The 15,509-nt window shown below is 54.1% G+C and overlaps 8 protein-coding genes across 8 annotated transcripts; 3 read left to right on the top strand and 5 right to left on the bottom strand.

The window, feature by feature from the left end:
- Window positions 1-224: 224 nt before the first annotated feature.
- On the bottom strand, window positions 225-1,178 carry M409DRAFT_50444 (uncharacterized protein; the record flags this gene model as incomplete). The annotated part of the gene is made up of 1 exon (XM_033811538.1): window positions 225-1,178. The coding sequence occupies one exon, from the start codon at window positions 1,176-1,178 to the stop codon at window positions 225-227; it is 954 nt and encodes a 317-aa protein (XP_033672693.1).
- A 956-nt stretch (window positions 1,179-2,134) lies between these two features.
- Window positions 2,135-2,677, top strand: M409DRAFT_50443 (uncharacterized protein; the record flags this gene model as incomplete). The annotated part of the gene is made up of 1 exon (XM_033811537.1): window positions 2,135-2,677. The coding sequence occupies one exon, from the start codon at window positions 2,135-2,137 to the stop codon at window positions 2,675-2,677; it is 543 nt and encodes a 180-aa protein (XP_033672692.1).
- A 315-nt stretch (window positions 2,678-2,992) lies between these two features.
- Window positions 2,993-3,631, bottom strand: M409DRAFT_18035 (uncharacterized protein; the record flags this gene model as incomplete). The annotated part of the gene is made up of 1 exon (XM_033804326.1): window positions 2,993-3,631. The coding sequence occupies one exon, from the start codon at window positions 3,629-3,631 to the stop codon at window positions 2,993-2,995; it is 639 nt and encodes a 212-aa protein (XP_033672691.1).
- A 555-nt stretch (window positions 3,632-4,186) lies between these two features.
- M409DRAFT_63376 (uncharacterized protein) lies at window positions 4,187-5,904 on the bottom strand (the record flags this gene model as incomplete). Its single annotated transcript, XM_033815571.1, has 3 exons — window positions 4,187-4,566; window positions 4,763-5,576; window positions 5,626-5,904. 3 exons carry the CDS (start codon window positions 5,902-5,904, stop codon window positions 4,187-4,189), a joined length of 1,473 nt encoding a protein of 490 aa, XP_033672690.1.
- A 516-nt stretch (window positions 5,905-6,420) lies between these two features.
- M409DRAFT_18033 (uncharacterized protein) lies at window positions 6,421-7,874 on the top strand (the record flags this gene model as incomplete). The annotated part of the gene is made up of 3 exons (XM_033804325.1): window positions 6,421-6,508; window positions 6,563-7,457; window positions 7,511-7,874. 3 exons carry the CDS (start codon window positions 6,421-6,423, stop codon window positions 7,872-7,874), a joined length of 1,347 nt encoding a protein of 448 aa, XP_033672689.1.
- Window positions 7,875-8,217: 343 nt separating this feature from the next.
- Window positions 8,218-9,820, top strand: M409DRAFT_18032 (uncharacterized protein; the record flags this gene model as incomplete). Its single annotated transcript, XM_033804324.1, has 3 exons — window positions 8,218-9,221; window positions 9,269-9,563; window positions 9,623-9,820. The coding sequence occupies 3 exons, from the start codon at window positions 8,218-8,220 to the stop codon at window positions 9,818-9,820; spliced, it is 1,497 nt and encodes a 498-aa protein (XP_033672688.1).
- A 1,027-nt stretch (window positions 9,821-10,847) lies between these two features.
- M409DRAFT_50439 (uncharacterized protein) lies at window positions 10,848-11,447 on the bottom strand (the record flags this gene model as incomplete). The annotated part of the gene is made up of 1 exon (XM_033811536.1): window positions 10,848-11,447. The coding sequence occupies one exon, from the start codon at window positions 11,445-11,447 to the stop codon at window positions 10,848-10,850; it is 600 nt and encodes a 199-aa protein (XP_033672687.1).
- Window positions 11,448-13,066: 1,619 nt separating this feature from the next.
- M409DRAFT_63374 (uncharacterized protein) lies at window positions 13,067-14,341 on the bottom strand (the record flags this gene model as incomplete). The annotated part of the gene is made up of 1 exon (XM_033815570.1): window positions 13,067-14,341. One exon carries the CDS (start codon window positions 14,339-14,341, stop codon window positions 13,067-13,069), a length of 1,275 nt encoding a protein of 424 aa, XP_033672686.1.
- Window positions 14,342-15,509: the final 1,168 nt, after the last annotated feature.

Below are 15,509 nucleotides of genomic sequence, written 5' to 3'. Positions count from 1 at the left end.
GTTCTAGCTCGATCAGCCACCGCCGCGGAACCCGCATCCTCCGCTGCAACATGCTTGATGATGTGGGCATGCCAAAGCTAGATACCGCGGCCTCGACATTATACTTTGCTCACGCAGCAGACTAGTCGCAGGATGTGACCAAATCCGTCCAAGGTACACACACTGCTTGCTAGTCTTCGCCTCAACTTGGTCGTCTCAATTTGTGTCGTCCAGACTCCACCTCGTCAATTGAACTGAGGCATCATATCTGGTCCATGGAGCCACTTCTGAAGTGAGTCGACAATGTCGTCCAATTCCTCTGGCACTTTGTACCAGTGTCCTTCGTCATACTCCTTCCAGGTCACATTGGGCACCCCGATTGTCTTCAAGATTTCTGCCACTTGCTGCCCCTTCGCCACTTTGACTTTGCTGTCGTGAATTCCGTGTCCAAGAAAGACCGGCGTCGCAAGAAACAATGGCTGATGTTCATCTGGTAGGGCAGGCAAGTCCATGTTGTCTCTGATGAAGTTGCAGACCTGGACTGCGGTGGAGGCGTCTGACCTGGAACCGCTAGCGCCGAACGGGTCGTCGTCGTCATCGCTCGAATCTTCGGGGTTGAGAATAAGCCGAACATCTTTGGCGAAAGGAAGCCACCCGCTCATGCCTACGAAACCGCCAAGAGGTTTCCGACTCCCCTGATCGCCACTTCCACCTTCGTAGCTCAACAAGAGATGCAAGCTCGCGGCACATCCTTGACTCAATCCTCCGATGATCACGTTTTTGGAACCCACAAGCTTGACTTCGTCTTCCACCATTGCATCGAGAAACTGTGTGGACTCCCTAAGCCCTTCGAGTTGCCATTCTTCTTGCTCTCGGCTCATATTGTGGTGGTCCTGTTTATCAATCGGCACACCGTCGAACCATTGATTGATGACAGCACGATTGTACCATCGCGCACGGCGCTTCTTTGCCGTTGGAAAGATGAATTTCATGTGAGGAAAAGTCGTCTGGACCGTTGAGAATGAATGGCCGCCGCTGCCGACTCTCGATATTGGACCTTTGAGCAACTCTAGACCAAACTTCTCCCCGTCACTCCCACGACCGTGTAGCAGTATCATGGTCTGCTTGTGTTCGGCGCTTGCTGCAATAACGAACGGGTCTGGGTAGGACGACGTCCTGCTGCCGCTCTTCGCGGGCATCGTTTGATCTTGAAGCCCCTTGGATCAGTGGTTCAGGATTGCTTTGCAGATTGTAGTCTGTCGTACCTGAAGGAGTACATACAGGCAATGGGAAGAGAAAGTGATCGAGTGCAAAGGAGTGGCAGTTGAGGTTGATGAAAGTCGCTCGGACTCATTCTTCGAAATAGGCGCCTGCGAGACCCCACTTCGAATGATCAGTGACACTTGATTGGCCACATGCACATACTTGCTGGAGTCCGTTCCTGGAAATCAGAGAGCGCTACATGCAACACTGTGATGCAGCAACTGGCGTCCGGACTCCGCTTGGCGGTCGTGGCTTCAGAACGGGCGGCATGCTGCAGTGAGTAAACAAGCGAGGGAAACAGACGCATCTGGCGCTACACTCGCACGTATATGCCGATTCGGATCTGATTCTCGGATCAAGTCGAGGCGCATCGAAGCCTTGAGTGAAGCGCCTGATTGTTGTTTCTCCTTCCATAGCCTTTCACTTGGAATATCGGCATAAGTTGAACGATTCCTCTGGAAGCAAAGCGACTCCAGAACACTTAAGCTGCAAGACGGGCCGAAAGATATACTATGGGTGGCGGATGCATTGTCATTGGCGTGGAAAGGCCTGTGGACAGATAGAGCAATGGATCAATCGACGCCCACTTGAAGGAATGTATCGAGCTGTTGGGGGGTCACGTGTCAACAGTCGGATCCGTTGGTAAGTCTGGGGTCGATGGGCTTCGATGTTTCGAGTCGAGCGTTTCGACGTCTATTCTGGAGTGCTGTGCCATATTAAACGCCCTCAAGGCACTGCCTCGAAGATTGAGTCGGTCAAATCTGGTGATATATTAGTGGTATAACTCATGCTGTCAGAACAGTAGCAACTCACGTTACACCCCTTTCTTGTCTTTTGAGCCCATACTACCAGCCCACTTAAACTTTGTTGTATCGTTTTCAGCATTCATAACATGACTCTAGACCTCCATGTTGGATTCTGTGTTCGGAGACGTCCAAACGATACACGGCACTGGATTATCATTTTGGTAAAGCCCGGAGACCCAAAGTGCACCTGGTACCACGTCAAGGGAGGTCCCCAAGGAGATCCACCAGCAAATGCGTACGAGGTGTTCATCGAGGACGGCAAGCGATTGAACAGCCAAGGCATTGAACATCTTTCGGAAAAGATTGCAACCATCAGTGACGCAGACAGGGCCAAGGTCAAAGCCGCTGTGCAGTCGGTCGAACGGCAACGATGCCAGCTTTTCACCGTTGCGGTTCTGGCCAAACTTGAGAAGAAAGGGCTCGTCCCTATCGGCACCAGCGCATCTTTCGCCGCGAGAGTCGAGCCTGTGAGGTCCGCAGCTGCGACCACCGGCAGCGGATCGAAGTCTGGAAGCAGTAGTAGGATTGCTAGCAGCAGCAAATCCACTATCGGCACCAGCAGCGTCTCGAAAACGGTATCCAGTGGATCGACTGCAACATCTTCCTCGTCCAGGTCTCGCAGGTGGTGATATTCGGCATCGAATTAATGCTCTGGTTGACGAGAACATGTCCGGCAATGCAGGGATTCCGATATGGCAAAGTTTCTCGCGGGTCGAGTACGTTCATTTGAGGCACTGTTCTGTCCTCCTTGGCTGACCAACCTGAGAGGAAAGAACAGGTCGAATTGCACTTTCACGGGCATGAAGAATGTAGCGAAGTGGCTTCTCAACGCAGTTAATGTAAATGGAGTTCCGGGTTAGGGAAGAGGCGCAATGCACTTTATGCTGTTGCCGGCAAAGCTTACTCTGGACGAGTCAGATATCATAAACCTTCCATAACCTTCGTTACCAAATGATATCTCTGGTGTGAAGCATTACAGCGTGCTCAAGAGGATAAGGCTCCAGGATATCGTCCAGCACGCGATCTTTGATCCAATCGCTTGACCAGTTCGGGCGGTAATAAGCTTTGACGTATTCCCAGTAGGCAGGATAATATCCAGTCAACTCCCAATCCAAAATAGCGACGACTTTGTCGTCCTGCACAATAATGTTGCGAGGGGCAAAATCGGAGTGTGTAAGGACAATGTTGTGCGGCGGCATAGATTTGATGAAACCTACTACCATCTCGACGAACGCGTTCTGATCGGACGCTCTGAGCACATCTGCCAGAGCGTCATGGAACGCTGCTTCGGTATCAAATGGACCATACTCATCGTCTTGTTGGTGAAAGAATTGGTCCTCGCACTGAGTCCCGTCTACGGCCCCGATGAAGTCGCCCTTGATATTCCGCAGCTCTTCCATGTAGCCTTTCAATTGCGATATGATTGACTGTTTCCATTCGTTTGGTATATCTTCCCAGACGTCTTGGAGTACATCACCTTCTGCGTACTCCATCAAGATGCACCACTTTTGCGTGTCCTCGACCAGGTAACAATTGTAAATCTTCGGCACCGGTATTGCGGTCCTCTCGCGTACTAGATTCATCGCGGCTACCTCAGCTTTAGCACGAGTCTCATCGAGTCCTGACTTTGCGACCGTGTTGGCATCGATTCGATAGACATGAGGTGCTCGTTCCGGGGCTAATGGCTTTGCGAGTTCCCATTCTTGTGGACTTAGCACTCGCGTCCATTTCGGACTTTGGGTGAGTGCTGTGTTACGAAGCATTGAGCAGCGGATGCGTGACGAGGGCGAGCGTGTATAATGTAGCCAGATAAGTTGGGACTGCGTGTAGGTGGAACGTGAATAGCCTCAGAGCTCAGACCATCTCGCTCATTTCGCCAATCACAGCAAGCAGCGCGGACCATCGGGAGGTGGACAAATGTCCTAATCGGGTCTAGTTCAAAAAAAAATTGACAGTCTGTGCGCTGAGGCTAGAACGTGAGGCGCTAAATTAAGGTTTCGACACATGGCTTGCCGTCACTAGCGCCATGAAGATACGAGGAATTCGAGATAAAAGCCAAGACAAAGGTGCGATGGAGACGAATGGGAATCCTTATAGACGGACGGACGGACGATCTCTAGAGCCTACACTTTCTGCGACTATGCGTAGCCTGACATAGGCATCTCGGCCCTCTTACCACGTTCCATCTCCGCCCAATCTCTCGACCCTACGTCCTCAAGGAGCATCGCTGCTTCGATCCGGTCTTTGCTGATATAGTACGACTTCGGAAGTCCCGTTTCATCGCTGGCAGCACTGATTGCCGCCTCCGAATGTGCTCTTGCCAGGTTCTTCGCAACCATCACCGCCACTGCTTTCCCACTGAGCCACGTGTTGGGCATGCCGTGGCCTGTGAAACCCGCGGCAATGTACAGAGAGTCGTTGTCAGGAATTGGGCCAACCCATGGCTTGTCATCGCGAGAGAAGCCCATGATTCCGGTCCACATGTGTGTGGCGTTCATTTCTTTCCAGCTCGTGGTATCTGTGGGTGTGGCGGTCGCAGTGGTGTTACTGCACGGTTGGCAGAACCGCTGGCAGTTGGTGCAAGGTTTCCAGCCAGCTGTGCGCAAGCATTTTATCTGCAGAAGTCAGCATGTTAATACCACTAGAATCGGTTCCACCTACACTGCGCGTCTTGCAGTAGTTGCATGCAACGTCAAGAACGGCCCTCTGGCCACCTTCTGGCAGGTTCAAAGCTTCCACAAGTCGCCCTCGAAGGTAATGCGCCGTCTTATCATCGATAACGCTGTCATCAGTGACGCCGATCGAGCGCCCATGCTGTCGACCGCCTCCAAACATCAAGTGGCCGCCTCGCTCATTCGGACGTTGAATCAGGTAATCATCAACGCCATCGCCCATGAAGCCAAGGGACGTCTTCAAACGATCTTCGCCAGCAACAGAAGGGAATGGGATCAAAGCAGACATCTGTCCTCGGCAAGGCACGATCAGGTCGGCGAACTCGTGTAGCAGATGCGAGGTATAAGCGTTAGTGGCCAAGACGACTTTCTTAGCCTTGATGTTTCCTCGCTCGGTCTTGACAATGACGTGGTCAGAGCTGTCACTCTTCGAGATTTTATCAACAGGCGTTAGAGTCTGAAGGTTGAAGGTGCCTCTGAGCTTGGTCGAGGTGATAAGATCTTCCAAGATTCTGGACACGAATTTGTATGGCCACATTCTGGCTGCAATGTCAGTCACGACGGCGCCCAAGGCTGAGGGTATCCGAAGACTGTTCAGTTCGTCTCTGTTGTTGACAAGGCGCATCATAGAGGCCAGCTCTGGGGCGGTGTCTTTCATGATTGAAAGTGCCAGTTCTGTATCGTTGAAATGTCCTCGCGAGTAAATCGCACGCACACCAGGCTGGGCAACGAACTCGCAGTCGATGTTTTTCTCCTTGATGAGATCTTGCAGAGTGTGGAAGTTCCTCAGCTCAAAGTGACCAATGCTGGGATCATGTGGATGTTCGAAGAGGATTGGCTGGCAATGTCCTCCATTCTGCGGCGTATCAGCATAGTCGAGGCATATCATCGGTGTATCGGCTTACACGTCCTGTTGCTCCCCAGCATGCTTCCCTTGCTTCAAGCATGACCACATCTAGATTCTCCTTGCCCTCCGTAAGAAGATGATGGGCCACGCTGGCACCAGTCATACCACTGCCGATAACCACTACATCGGCCGTCTCCGGAAGGTTTCGAGTCGACCGATGTGCCAGTAGCAAAGCCGATGGCTCCGAATGCCAAAAACTGGCAGTAGACTTTGCATTTGGTAAATCACATGGCTCCCTGTTTCGAGGCAGCTCAGGCCTTTCGCGGGGCAAATCCATATCAGCGACTTGGGCAGGCGTCAGTCAGGCCTGTTTTCTCCTTTTCCAAGGGTCGGTAGTCGAGGGATCAGATGGTTTGTTGGAGGTTTGACGTGATGTTTGAGTAGATAAAGAACCAAATTATAGTAGGAACAGGTTTGGAGGGGCGATTACGAGGAGGATTCATGTTGCACAAAGCAAAACCAGGTGGAGAGCAGCTACCAGGTAGCTTCCTCATAGGAGCAGTGCCTAGCCAAATCGACACCGACGGTCATGACCGAATTGATGCGCAAGGGTACAGATCATTCTGGACATAGTTGGAGGTCGAAAAGGCCGTCCTGTTGAAGTTCGGGGACATTGGTATTCTGGCGTCGATATTGTCCATCTCGTGAAGAGAGGCCAATCTCCCAGCCCCCACTCGGCGGACAACGGCGAATTTAAAGCCGAGCAAACCGACTTCACTTCAAATGCCCAGCACAGGCCGCCTGTTCGTCTACTCGCACGTGGCCTGAAACATCGACACCCCCAACACACACCATGGCGGCTCTGGCCTTGTTGAAGCCGCTCCAGGACTTCCTGGGCGGCGCGAAGTCTGATGCACCTGCTGCTGCAGCGCCCTCCGACGGTATGGATAGCCTCTGAAATGCGCAATGCGATCGAGACACCTGACACTTTCAAGACTTCGCCGACTTCGCGACTGCAGCATCGCCTCAGCCTCCGAGCCACGCTGCCTCATCTGCCTTCCCAGGCGCCTCGACAACCGCCAAAGCAGCTGCGGGAGGCCTTTTCAGCGCAGGGACAGGCATTGCTGGCCGACCTTACACGAAATGGTACCGAGTCTGGGAGCGCGTGACCATCGCCGACTTCTACCAGGAGCTGGTCATCATCCCGATCATTGTCGTCATCATTATCGTCAACATCATTGGCGCGAGTCTCAACAAGAAGCGCGCAAGGCAATGGGCGCAGACGAATCTGCCATTGCTCGAGTCCGAGTTCGCAAGAGTTGGTTACAACAACTACACGAAAGAGGCGATCGCCAAGGATCCTGAGAAGATGTACAAGCAGAAGAGCAAGAACGAATACACGACATATGCCACTGGACGACAGAACGTGGCCTTCGTCGACGTCAAGCTCACGCTGTACAAGCGCTACAATCCTTTGATACTGTTTGGAGAGGCTGCGCTTTCCTTTTTCATGGACAGCATAGCACCTCCGGTTGAGAAGCTCGAGGCGACAGCGTATTGTTTCGATGGCAAGGAGAAAAGCTTGGTGCCTGCCAAGACTCAAGCTGTCGCATCTCCTGCACCCGCAAGCAAAGACAGCACGTTCGATGGGTTCGTCTGGGCAGTCGTGCACAAGGATAAGATGAAGCAGCTGCGTGATGATCGCTACGATCTGAGCTTGACATCGACCAAAGATCACCCAAAGCTTCCTCAGTGGGCGACCGTCATGTCTGAGAGTGCTGAAATCACGGAGGCCATGCTCACACCTGAGCTGCTCAAGGCTCTCAACGAGGCTGGCGAGGATCTGGAGGCACTGGTGATCTCTGATCAGCCAATCGATGCCCCGAAGAAGTAGGTTCTCAAAAATATCATCTCTGTCGAAGCGCGAAGCTAACAATATCCAGGCTCAACGACATCGTCTCCAAGAAGCGTGTTTATCTTTCAACACGTCTCAACAACTCGTCGAACAGCTCAGCGCTCTTCACATACTTCCTGCGCCTCCCAGATCATCTTGTCAACAGCGCACATTTCCGATCGGAGGCGTTGCGCAAGATCAAGGCCACTCGCGAGGAGGAGATGCGCAAGCTGCGCAAGATCGACGAGGATGAGAAGGCTGAGGAAAGGAGAACGCAATCCGAGAAGCTCAAGAAGGAGGAGCGCGACCGCAAGCTGAGCAAGATGTCCGCGGACGAGCAGAAAAAATTCTTGGAAAAGGAGAAGGAGAAGTCCCAGCGGAAGGGAATGAAAAAGCAGACGATGAGGGGATGAGTTGGCGACGAGTGCATTTGGAGCTCCGCCGTCTTATCTAGTAAGTGTACATGCTTGAATACAGTGATCCGAATACAGCTGCAACAGGAAAGTTCTATCACATGAATCGCCGCGACAAGCTTTACGCTAGTCTCGCTAGCATCAATCGCAGCTGCCTCCAAACGAATGCACCTGCGGGCATGCACGACTTGCAACTTCCAGTCATTCCCAAGCGACGCACTACTTCCCATTCGCTTCAACCACCCCTCCCACGCAACGACCTTCATCTTGCATCCAGAGCTCATTGCATGATCAAACCCACACCACTGCAGCGCACAGCAACGCAGTCAATCCGGCCGCAAACATGGCCGTCTCCAGACCCATCACGAACTTGGCTCTCCCACAAGAAGTGAAAGACAAAATCTGGTCCTACTTCCTTGATGGAGAAGTAGTCCGAGAACCTCACCCATACAAATACCAGCCAGCGGGAGACTTCTACACGAAGGACATGCGGAACCGCGACTGGCCTCGGCCTGAGCGAGGCTGTCTGCAGCTCCTCGAGGGCACTAACTCTACATATGACTTCCAGATGGGGCTACTGCGCGTCAACAAGGCCATCCGTGGTGACGCTTTGAACTTCCTGGCTCAACGTAACCCCTTCGTCTTGGTGCGCTACAACTGTCCGGCTTTACGAGCTTACCTCGACCAGCTGCACGTCCCTGTTGTCGCACACGGTGGATCGCGACATTCATCGTATCATAATTTCGAAGTTGACATCGACTGGCCGTGTCCGTTCTTACAAGCAGCCTCAGTCCACTCAGCTCCCAACCCGCCGGGAGTGCTACTCATGCTGGAAAAGGACATGCCTGACTTCTGGCTGGTCTTGCGGCTTTTGTGTCAAAAAGTCAAGCCATCTGCCATTGTCTATCACGCTACACCAGGAAGAATGTCTTCGATATACAACTTGCATCACGACGAGCTTGACCACTGGGTCGGCATTCCAGCCGTCAAAATCTCTGGACGCAGTATCGAGCACCGCAGACTGACGCAAGAGGTATGCCACCGCTTCCTGGACCCGATCCAATCTGTGGTCGGCTTTGGCTACAACATACACTTCCACGGACTCGGCGTGGAAGCTCCTCGCCTCCTCCGATTACGGCAGGTCATCGCGCCAAGCATCATTTGCTCGACTGCACGCGAGTCTTTCGACCTCGATACGTTACTTCAACTCAAGGAGCGAGCCGACGTTCTCGCCGTTGCCGGAAATTACGAGGCAGCTGAGGCAATGTTTGGCTGCATTGAGACTCCATGTCATTCCGCTTCGCTGCACGCCGATTCTGAACATAAAGAGTCGCTTGACCATCTGCGGTAAGTCTTATTTCGCCCTGAGCGCCAAGTATCCTGACATGTTCCAGGGCAAGCGTCTTACTTTCCATGGCATGGTTGTGTTGTAGACGCGGCGCTACTGGATTGGCATCGAGACTCAGTGCAAGTGGCTGCTCACGTGTGCCCCGGAATTCCTCTAACGCTGCCTTGGGTACCTTTCACCATATGGACCATGTCATTTCTGCAGTGACCCTGCCGTACGATCTGCCATTCTGGATGGTCACTCCAGAAATGATCTTGGCAGACATGGAGGCACTCCCACGCAACGAACGCATCACGAATGACATTCTCTGGCTGAGGCGGATGCTGCTGCAGGCTCCAATCGTATGCTGCCGTTACAAACGTCTGAGATGTGCCAGAGATTTGCTGACCTCATGGCGCAGTCTCAAAGCATAATTCATCTCGAGGATACGAGCGTGTGCAAGTTCCCCTTTCCGGTCTTCGACTCTGGCTCCAGGCCATCTTTGCAGAACATCGTTGGCTGGCAGGACATGAAGCAGCTGCGAGAGCTCTCGAATCGCCAAAAGGACGCTGCTCGTGCGTTGCAGAAAGAACATGGTTTGCCCATCAGCGACCTTTGATCGGCGAGATGGTGGACGACGATGAGCGCTCCGCGGGTAAGAAAGCTGCAGTATCTCTTGGGCATGTCGTACGCATCAGTCCATGACGTTGGAGCATGAAGGAACCGAAGCGCATTCTACCTACCCCGTAATAATAAGCGCCCGAAGGAACAGATGTCTCAGTGTATGCAACGTAGCTAAAAATCCCACCAATCTGCATCATCACGTACACCTATCGTTGTGGCTGGTGATGTGCAGTTCTTCTTTGTTGCTGTCCTTATCGTCGCACGGAGGCTGACGAACGCGAGTCCCTTCGTTCCACCACCTCCTCCCCTCCTGCTCCTGCTCCTGCTGCTGCTGCAGGGTCATCAAAGGGTCCTTGATCGGACGGCAAGGAAGCTGCTAGATCTCGTCCATCAGCTAGCCGTGCCCGGGAGACCCTTTGCGTAAACATCCATCGGAAAGCCGGCGAGAAGGACATACAAGGCAATCAGGGTCTCATCGAGGCGTGGTGGTTCAACGTGGCACTACAGTCTCTGGCATAAACGTTAGCAACCCCTGCTAGCGTCTTGCAAACAAATCCTGTCTGTGCGATTGAGCACTGACAGCGTGTGCGTGTCGACCTTTCACCGTTAGGCTAGCAGGGGTTGCTAACGTTTGTGCTGGGGACTGTACAACCACCTACATCTTGTGAGACCTCAGCTTAGAACGAGGGAGGCGAGGGTGGGAGAGTAGTGATAAATAAATTTTTGGGGTTTCAAATTTCCCGTCAGAAGTACAGGACCGATCTCTGTGACCGACAGAAAAAAAAAAAGACGCCTCCCTCCAGCCTCCTTCTGTCTGTCATGCACTACATAGCCAAGAAAATCCCAATCCCAATCCCAATCCCAATCCCAATCCCAATCCCAAAGGCGACACTCGACGCTGCGAGTTTTTCCTTCCTTCCAACACCAACGCTCGAATTACACAGACATACATCGCTGAAAAGCCCAAACCCCCTTTCAAAAACAAACAATACGCCATCCCCATTCCCTGATGGAATACATAGTTACGCCGGCCCCTGAAACATCCTCGCGTCCAACTCCATGCTCGGCCGCGCGCTCGCCGGCCTCCTCACGGGCTCGGTCGACGCCGCGGCGTCCTTCATGCTCAGCCGCGCGAACCCCGCCGCCATGGGCGCGTACGAGGAATCCACGAGGCGGATCTCGGGGGTTGAGGAGCGGGGGGTTCGTGGGCCTGTGGAGTCGGTGGAGGGGACGAGGGGCCTTGATAAGGGGCTTGAGGGGGAGTCGGAAGGCCGCCGCGAGGAGGTTGTGGAGCTGGTGCGCGAGCTGGAGCGGATGGGGTGCCGGTAGAGGGCGGAGGGGAAGAGGTGCCCGCCGTCGGAGTCGGAGGAGAAGGCGCGCGTGATGGCTTCGCTGGCGTCTGAGGGGCGACCTGTGCGGATTGGGAGGGTCATGGTGGGTGCTTGCAGATTCCCTCCTTGCGTGGGTGGTGGCGGAGCGCAGTCTTTTGACGGCCGCGGGGAGAGCGAGTAGCGGTGGTAGAGCTTCTGCTGTGCTTGAAGGCAGGGCAGACAGGAGACGCAGTTTTCGTAGACCGGTTTGCCGCAGGTGCAGAGGGCGAAGCGGAGTTCTTTGGAAGGCATTACTGGGTGGAGAGTCTAGAACGAACGGCGACGTGGTGTCCTGGAGGGTAGATCTGGCGATGGGCTTCTCACGGCGAGATATAGTTGTCGTAGGGGAGGATCTTGTGCTTGTGTTGCATTCGACGGAGTTCGGTCAAGGCTGCCGATGCGTGGCCAAGGGGTGTGGTAGTATTGGGCTCTCACGCAGTGCTCGAGGTGGTGGTGGTGGTACACTGCTGAGCTAGCTGTACGGCTGATATGTGCGGGCGTACCCAAGGCGTGCAGGAGAGTTTCTTTGCCCGACGTGAAGTCCTGCCCGATATGGAACTCGTCCAAGTGGTGTTCGACTCGTTGGTAAATGCCGATCGACTTTCCTCACGACTCAAGCTGAATGGGTCGTTAGTTTTGGGCAGTCTTGTCCAAGTCAAGCAAGACAGGACGAATGCTGTCTTCGGAATAAGTCTGAAGAAGAAAGCAGCCCAACACCAAGCCACCATGTAGGGACCTACCGCACCTATATCGTCAAGGGCAACACGGCGTCCCGCGGAGCAGCGCATCGACTGCCCGTACCACACATGTCGACCGCGTGCGTTCGAGCTATAAACGAGTACGTATGCTCGCCTCGCTGCGAGTCTGCTGGATCCATCACAAGCGTCCAGCCCCGGAGGCCCTCGCATGTGCAAGAAACGCAGCCCGATGCACTGCACTTGCAATGAGCGCACGCAGCGTCAGGGTCGCCGCCCACCATGGCGCAAAGTCTCGCTGCTGGTGGTCTGCACATTTGCCTTCGTCTAGAATTGACTATTTGGCAGGTTTACGCTCAAGGTTGGGGTTGCTCGGATGACGCCAACGCCAAAGCAGCCACGTGTGTCTCGTAGTGGGCCGTCAAACTGGGAGGCCACCGATCCCGTGAAGTCGGAGTTGGAGATGGATTGGCTGGACCGACATGTGGTAATCGATCCTCGGCGCCTGTGTTGCGAGATGCACTGATCGAGCGATGCACAGGCAACTCGCGCACAGTCGCACCAGCAACGTCAATGTGCGTGCTGCTTTCTCATTGACTGTCCAGTCTCCTGCTGCTGCTGCACACCTCTCCTGAGAGAAAAAAAAAGTGCCGGCAGAGGCGGATTCAGCCATGCAGCGTTGACTTCGCAAGCTCGACGCCTGTGGCGTCCAGGCCCTGGACAGCCAGAGACGTCATGGTGTCGCCGTGGATCGAGAATTTGCCTGTCGAGGCTAGATTGCAGAACTCACTCCTGGCGGAACCGTGACACGGCGTATCGGCGACGAGTCTCCATTTGGGCAGTGCCTGCTCAATCCAATGTGTCCGGTCACGGCCTAAGTCACGCCTGCAGCGAGTTTATTGCAGCCAAACTCGCGTCTAAGACATCTGTTGGTAGCCAAACGGCAGCATCGGTCGGTTCCCGGCAATCGCGGTTGCTCGCTGACGGTTAGAACACTGGGGAGTGCAGTGATGATAGGTTGAAGAAGATTCCAATGTCATAAGAAAAGTTGCCGCGTGTGGTATTCTTTAGTTTACAAAAAGACGGTCAAATTCCGCGCCGATTCCTTGAAAATCCCCGTTACCCGCATTCATCCATTTACCGCATCACGCCGGAACAATCGCGATCCATCTGCTTTCACTTCTGCACCTGCACTGCTTCCTCATACGCCGGGGCATCTTCGTAGACTGGAGGTGGCTCGATAGCCTCCTCACCCAGCATGACTTCCTTCTCAGTATCGGCCTTGTCAGCAGACGACTCATCGAGAGCAACACTGGCATATCCACGACGACCACCCCGGTAGAACTTGATCCAGAGGAAGCCGATGAGTCGTCCCACCATGAGTCCAAGGAGACTGACGGTCATTCCCACGGCGATACCCGCCATGGTGGGAATAAGAACAGCAGCGAGACCGCGAGTGAAGGCATGCATGAAGTGATGTCTGTGGTGACCGTGGTGGCCATATGGCCTCATGTGGTGAGGACGTCCGTGATGATGTGGTCTGCCGTTGGGGCGAGGGAAGTGGGGTGGTCTAATATGGCCTGGAAGCTTGCCCATGTGTGGTCGGCCTCCCTTGCGGCCGTGGCAACCACCCTTCTTCATTCCCATAATCTTGTCCTCGACAATGTTGCGGAACTTGCAAAGGGGAGCAGGAAGGTTCTTGCACTCCTTGTGCTTACCGAAGTCGGCTGGGGGTGGGCCTGGAGGACCATCCTTGGATGGTGGGAAGGGGAAAAGGAAGTCTTCGGGCATGTCCTCTGGTGGGGGCCCGAAGAAGTCATCAGGTCTTGGTGAGGGTGGTGCCGCAGACTCGGCGTGTACGATTAGAAGCTCGCCCTTGTGGGTCTTCAAAAGTTGGATTGTGACTTCGTCAAGCGAGACAGGCTGGTTCTCCAGTTCAAAGATAGTGTGCCTAATAGGGATAAGAGTATCTCCTTCGGGCGAGACAACGTTCTCCTCCATGATAGACACGCCGTGTCCCGTCACCTGAAGAGGTGTGGTCTTGGCATTGCCAGACTCGATGTCTTCCCATGATGCTGACGATGGAATCTGGTTGACGTAAATCTTGGGGGAATGGAACATGTCCTGAAGACCAAGTGGATAGACAGGCTCGCCATTGACCTTAAGGTGCTGGCCATCCTCCGAGACGGTGATGTTGACCAAGACGTTGTTGGCGCCGCCTTGGATCCACACGAAGCCGTCGTCCTCCGCGTCCACGTCTTCAATCTTCTCTTGCTTGCCGGAGAACGCGCACTCGGAGCATGGGAGTTGGAGAGCGACGCTCTTGGTGTTGACAGGCGGGACGTCGATCGCAAGTCCGCCAGCCTCAGTCGCCGGGGTGTTTGGAGGTAAAAGGAAGGCGCTGGTGCTCAGCACACAGGCGAGAGTCGTGCCGACCGCGCGGCGTAGCATGTTGATGTTGTCAAACCGATCGAGGATGTCGAGTAACCGGTGGTGGCAGTGTGATGGTGAAGAGAAAAGGCGTCGTCAGAGTTGTCAGAGCAGCCTTGGGGTGGGTGTCGTAAGCCCGCGACGTCCCCTTGTGCCTCTGCGCCTCGACGACAAAGACCCTCGTCGTCTCTCGGCCAATCACATCACAGCGCCAATCTCGATATAGCGCGACACCTCTCACTTGAGACACCGCAGCCTTCTCCTTCACATGCGTCGACGACATACAATCTCATCCAGTCACGTGTAGATTATACCTTACTTCCTTTTCGACAGCACTGCGATATGTTCTTGAATTCTTGCGATGCACTGCAAGGCTCGTCGTGGCAGAAGGGTCCAGCTCATCCTCAGGAACGCGCGCGTCTCAATCCATGTCTTCCACCTCTCCGGCCTTCCGCGCAATACTTGACAGGGACGAAAAGGGACTGCAATACTGTAACAATCAGATGGGCTATCCTGGCGCTGAATCTCCCAGGCCTCGTTACAGTCGGTCACCTCAGGAGCGAAAGACATCATCCAACGCTCAACTTCATGTTGTCCCCCGCTCCTGCTCCGAAGATCATGCTGCTAGTCGCGTCTGCTGTGCACTGGTCTGGCGATGCGACACGGAGAGACTTTTGACTCGGGACCTCAAGACCAGCCTACGCAAAGAAGCGCATAGCTGGTGAGACACCAAAGTAAAGGCCCTGAACGCTCACGTGAGATAGCGATTAAACAGCAACTTGACCAGAGTGCGACCACGTCCTCCACGCGTCGAAACGTGGGCTTCGCGTGCCACAAAACCCCCGCAAGAGCACAGAAGATGGCAGATCTACTATCCTCTATAGAAGTGCGACCTTCCAGATGCGAACATCAGCAATCCATGTCCCTTGGCGGCGTGGACTAATCCCAAGGATCTTATTCGACAATCCCTACATGGCCAAGATATTGCCCAGAGCCGGCATGCAGACAAGCACTAGAAGCGAAGACAACATGCGATGAGCATGCTCAGGAACACCTCCATCATTTGCTGCAAGGAAGGCCTTCTTGTCGTTGCACAGCCGGTCCACCTTGGCGCTGTACAACAACGTCAACGATTTGCACATCGGTAGTGTTATAAACCAGCCCAGACGCCCTCAAAGGTAGGTGCTAC

Source organism: Zasmidium cellare (assembly GCF_010093935.1).
Source record: "Zasmidium cellare ATCC 36951 unplaced genomic scaffold M409scaffold_4, whole genome shotgun sequence".
Lineage (NCBI taxonomy): Eukaryota > Fungi > Ascomycota > Dothideomycetes > Mycosphaerellales > Mycosphaerellaceae > Zasmidium > Zasmidium cellare.
This window is presented reverse-complemented; position numbering and strand designations above follow the sequence as displayed.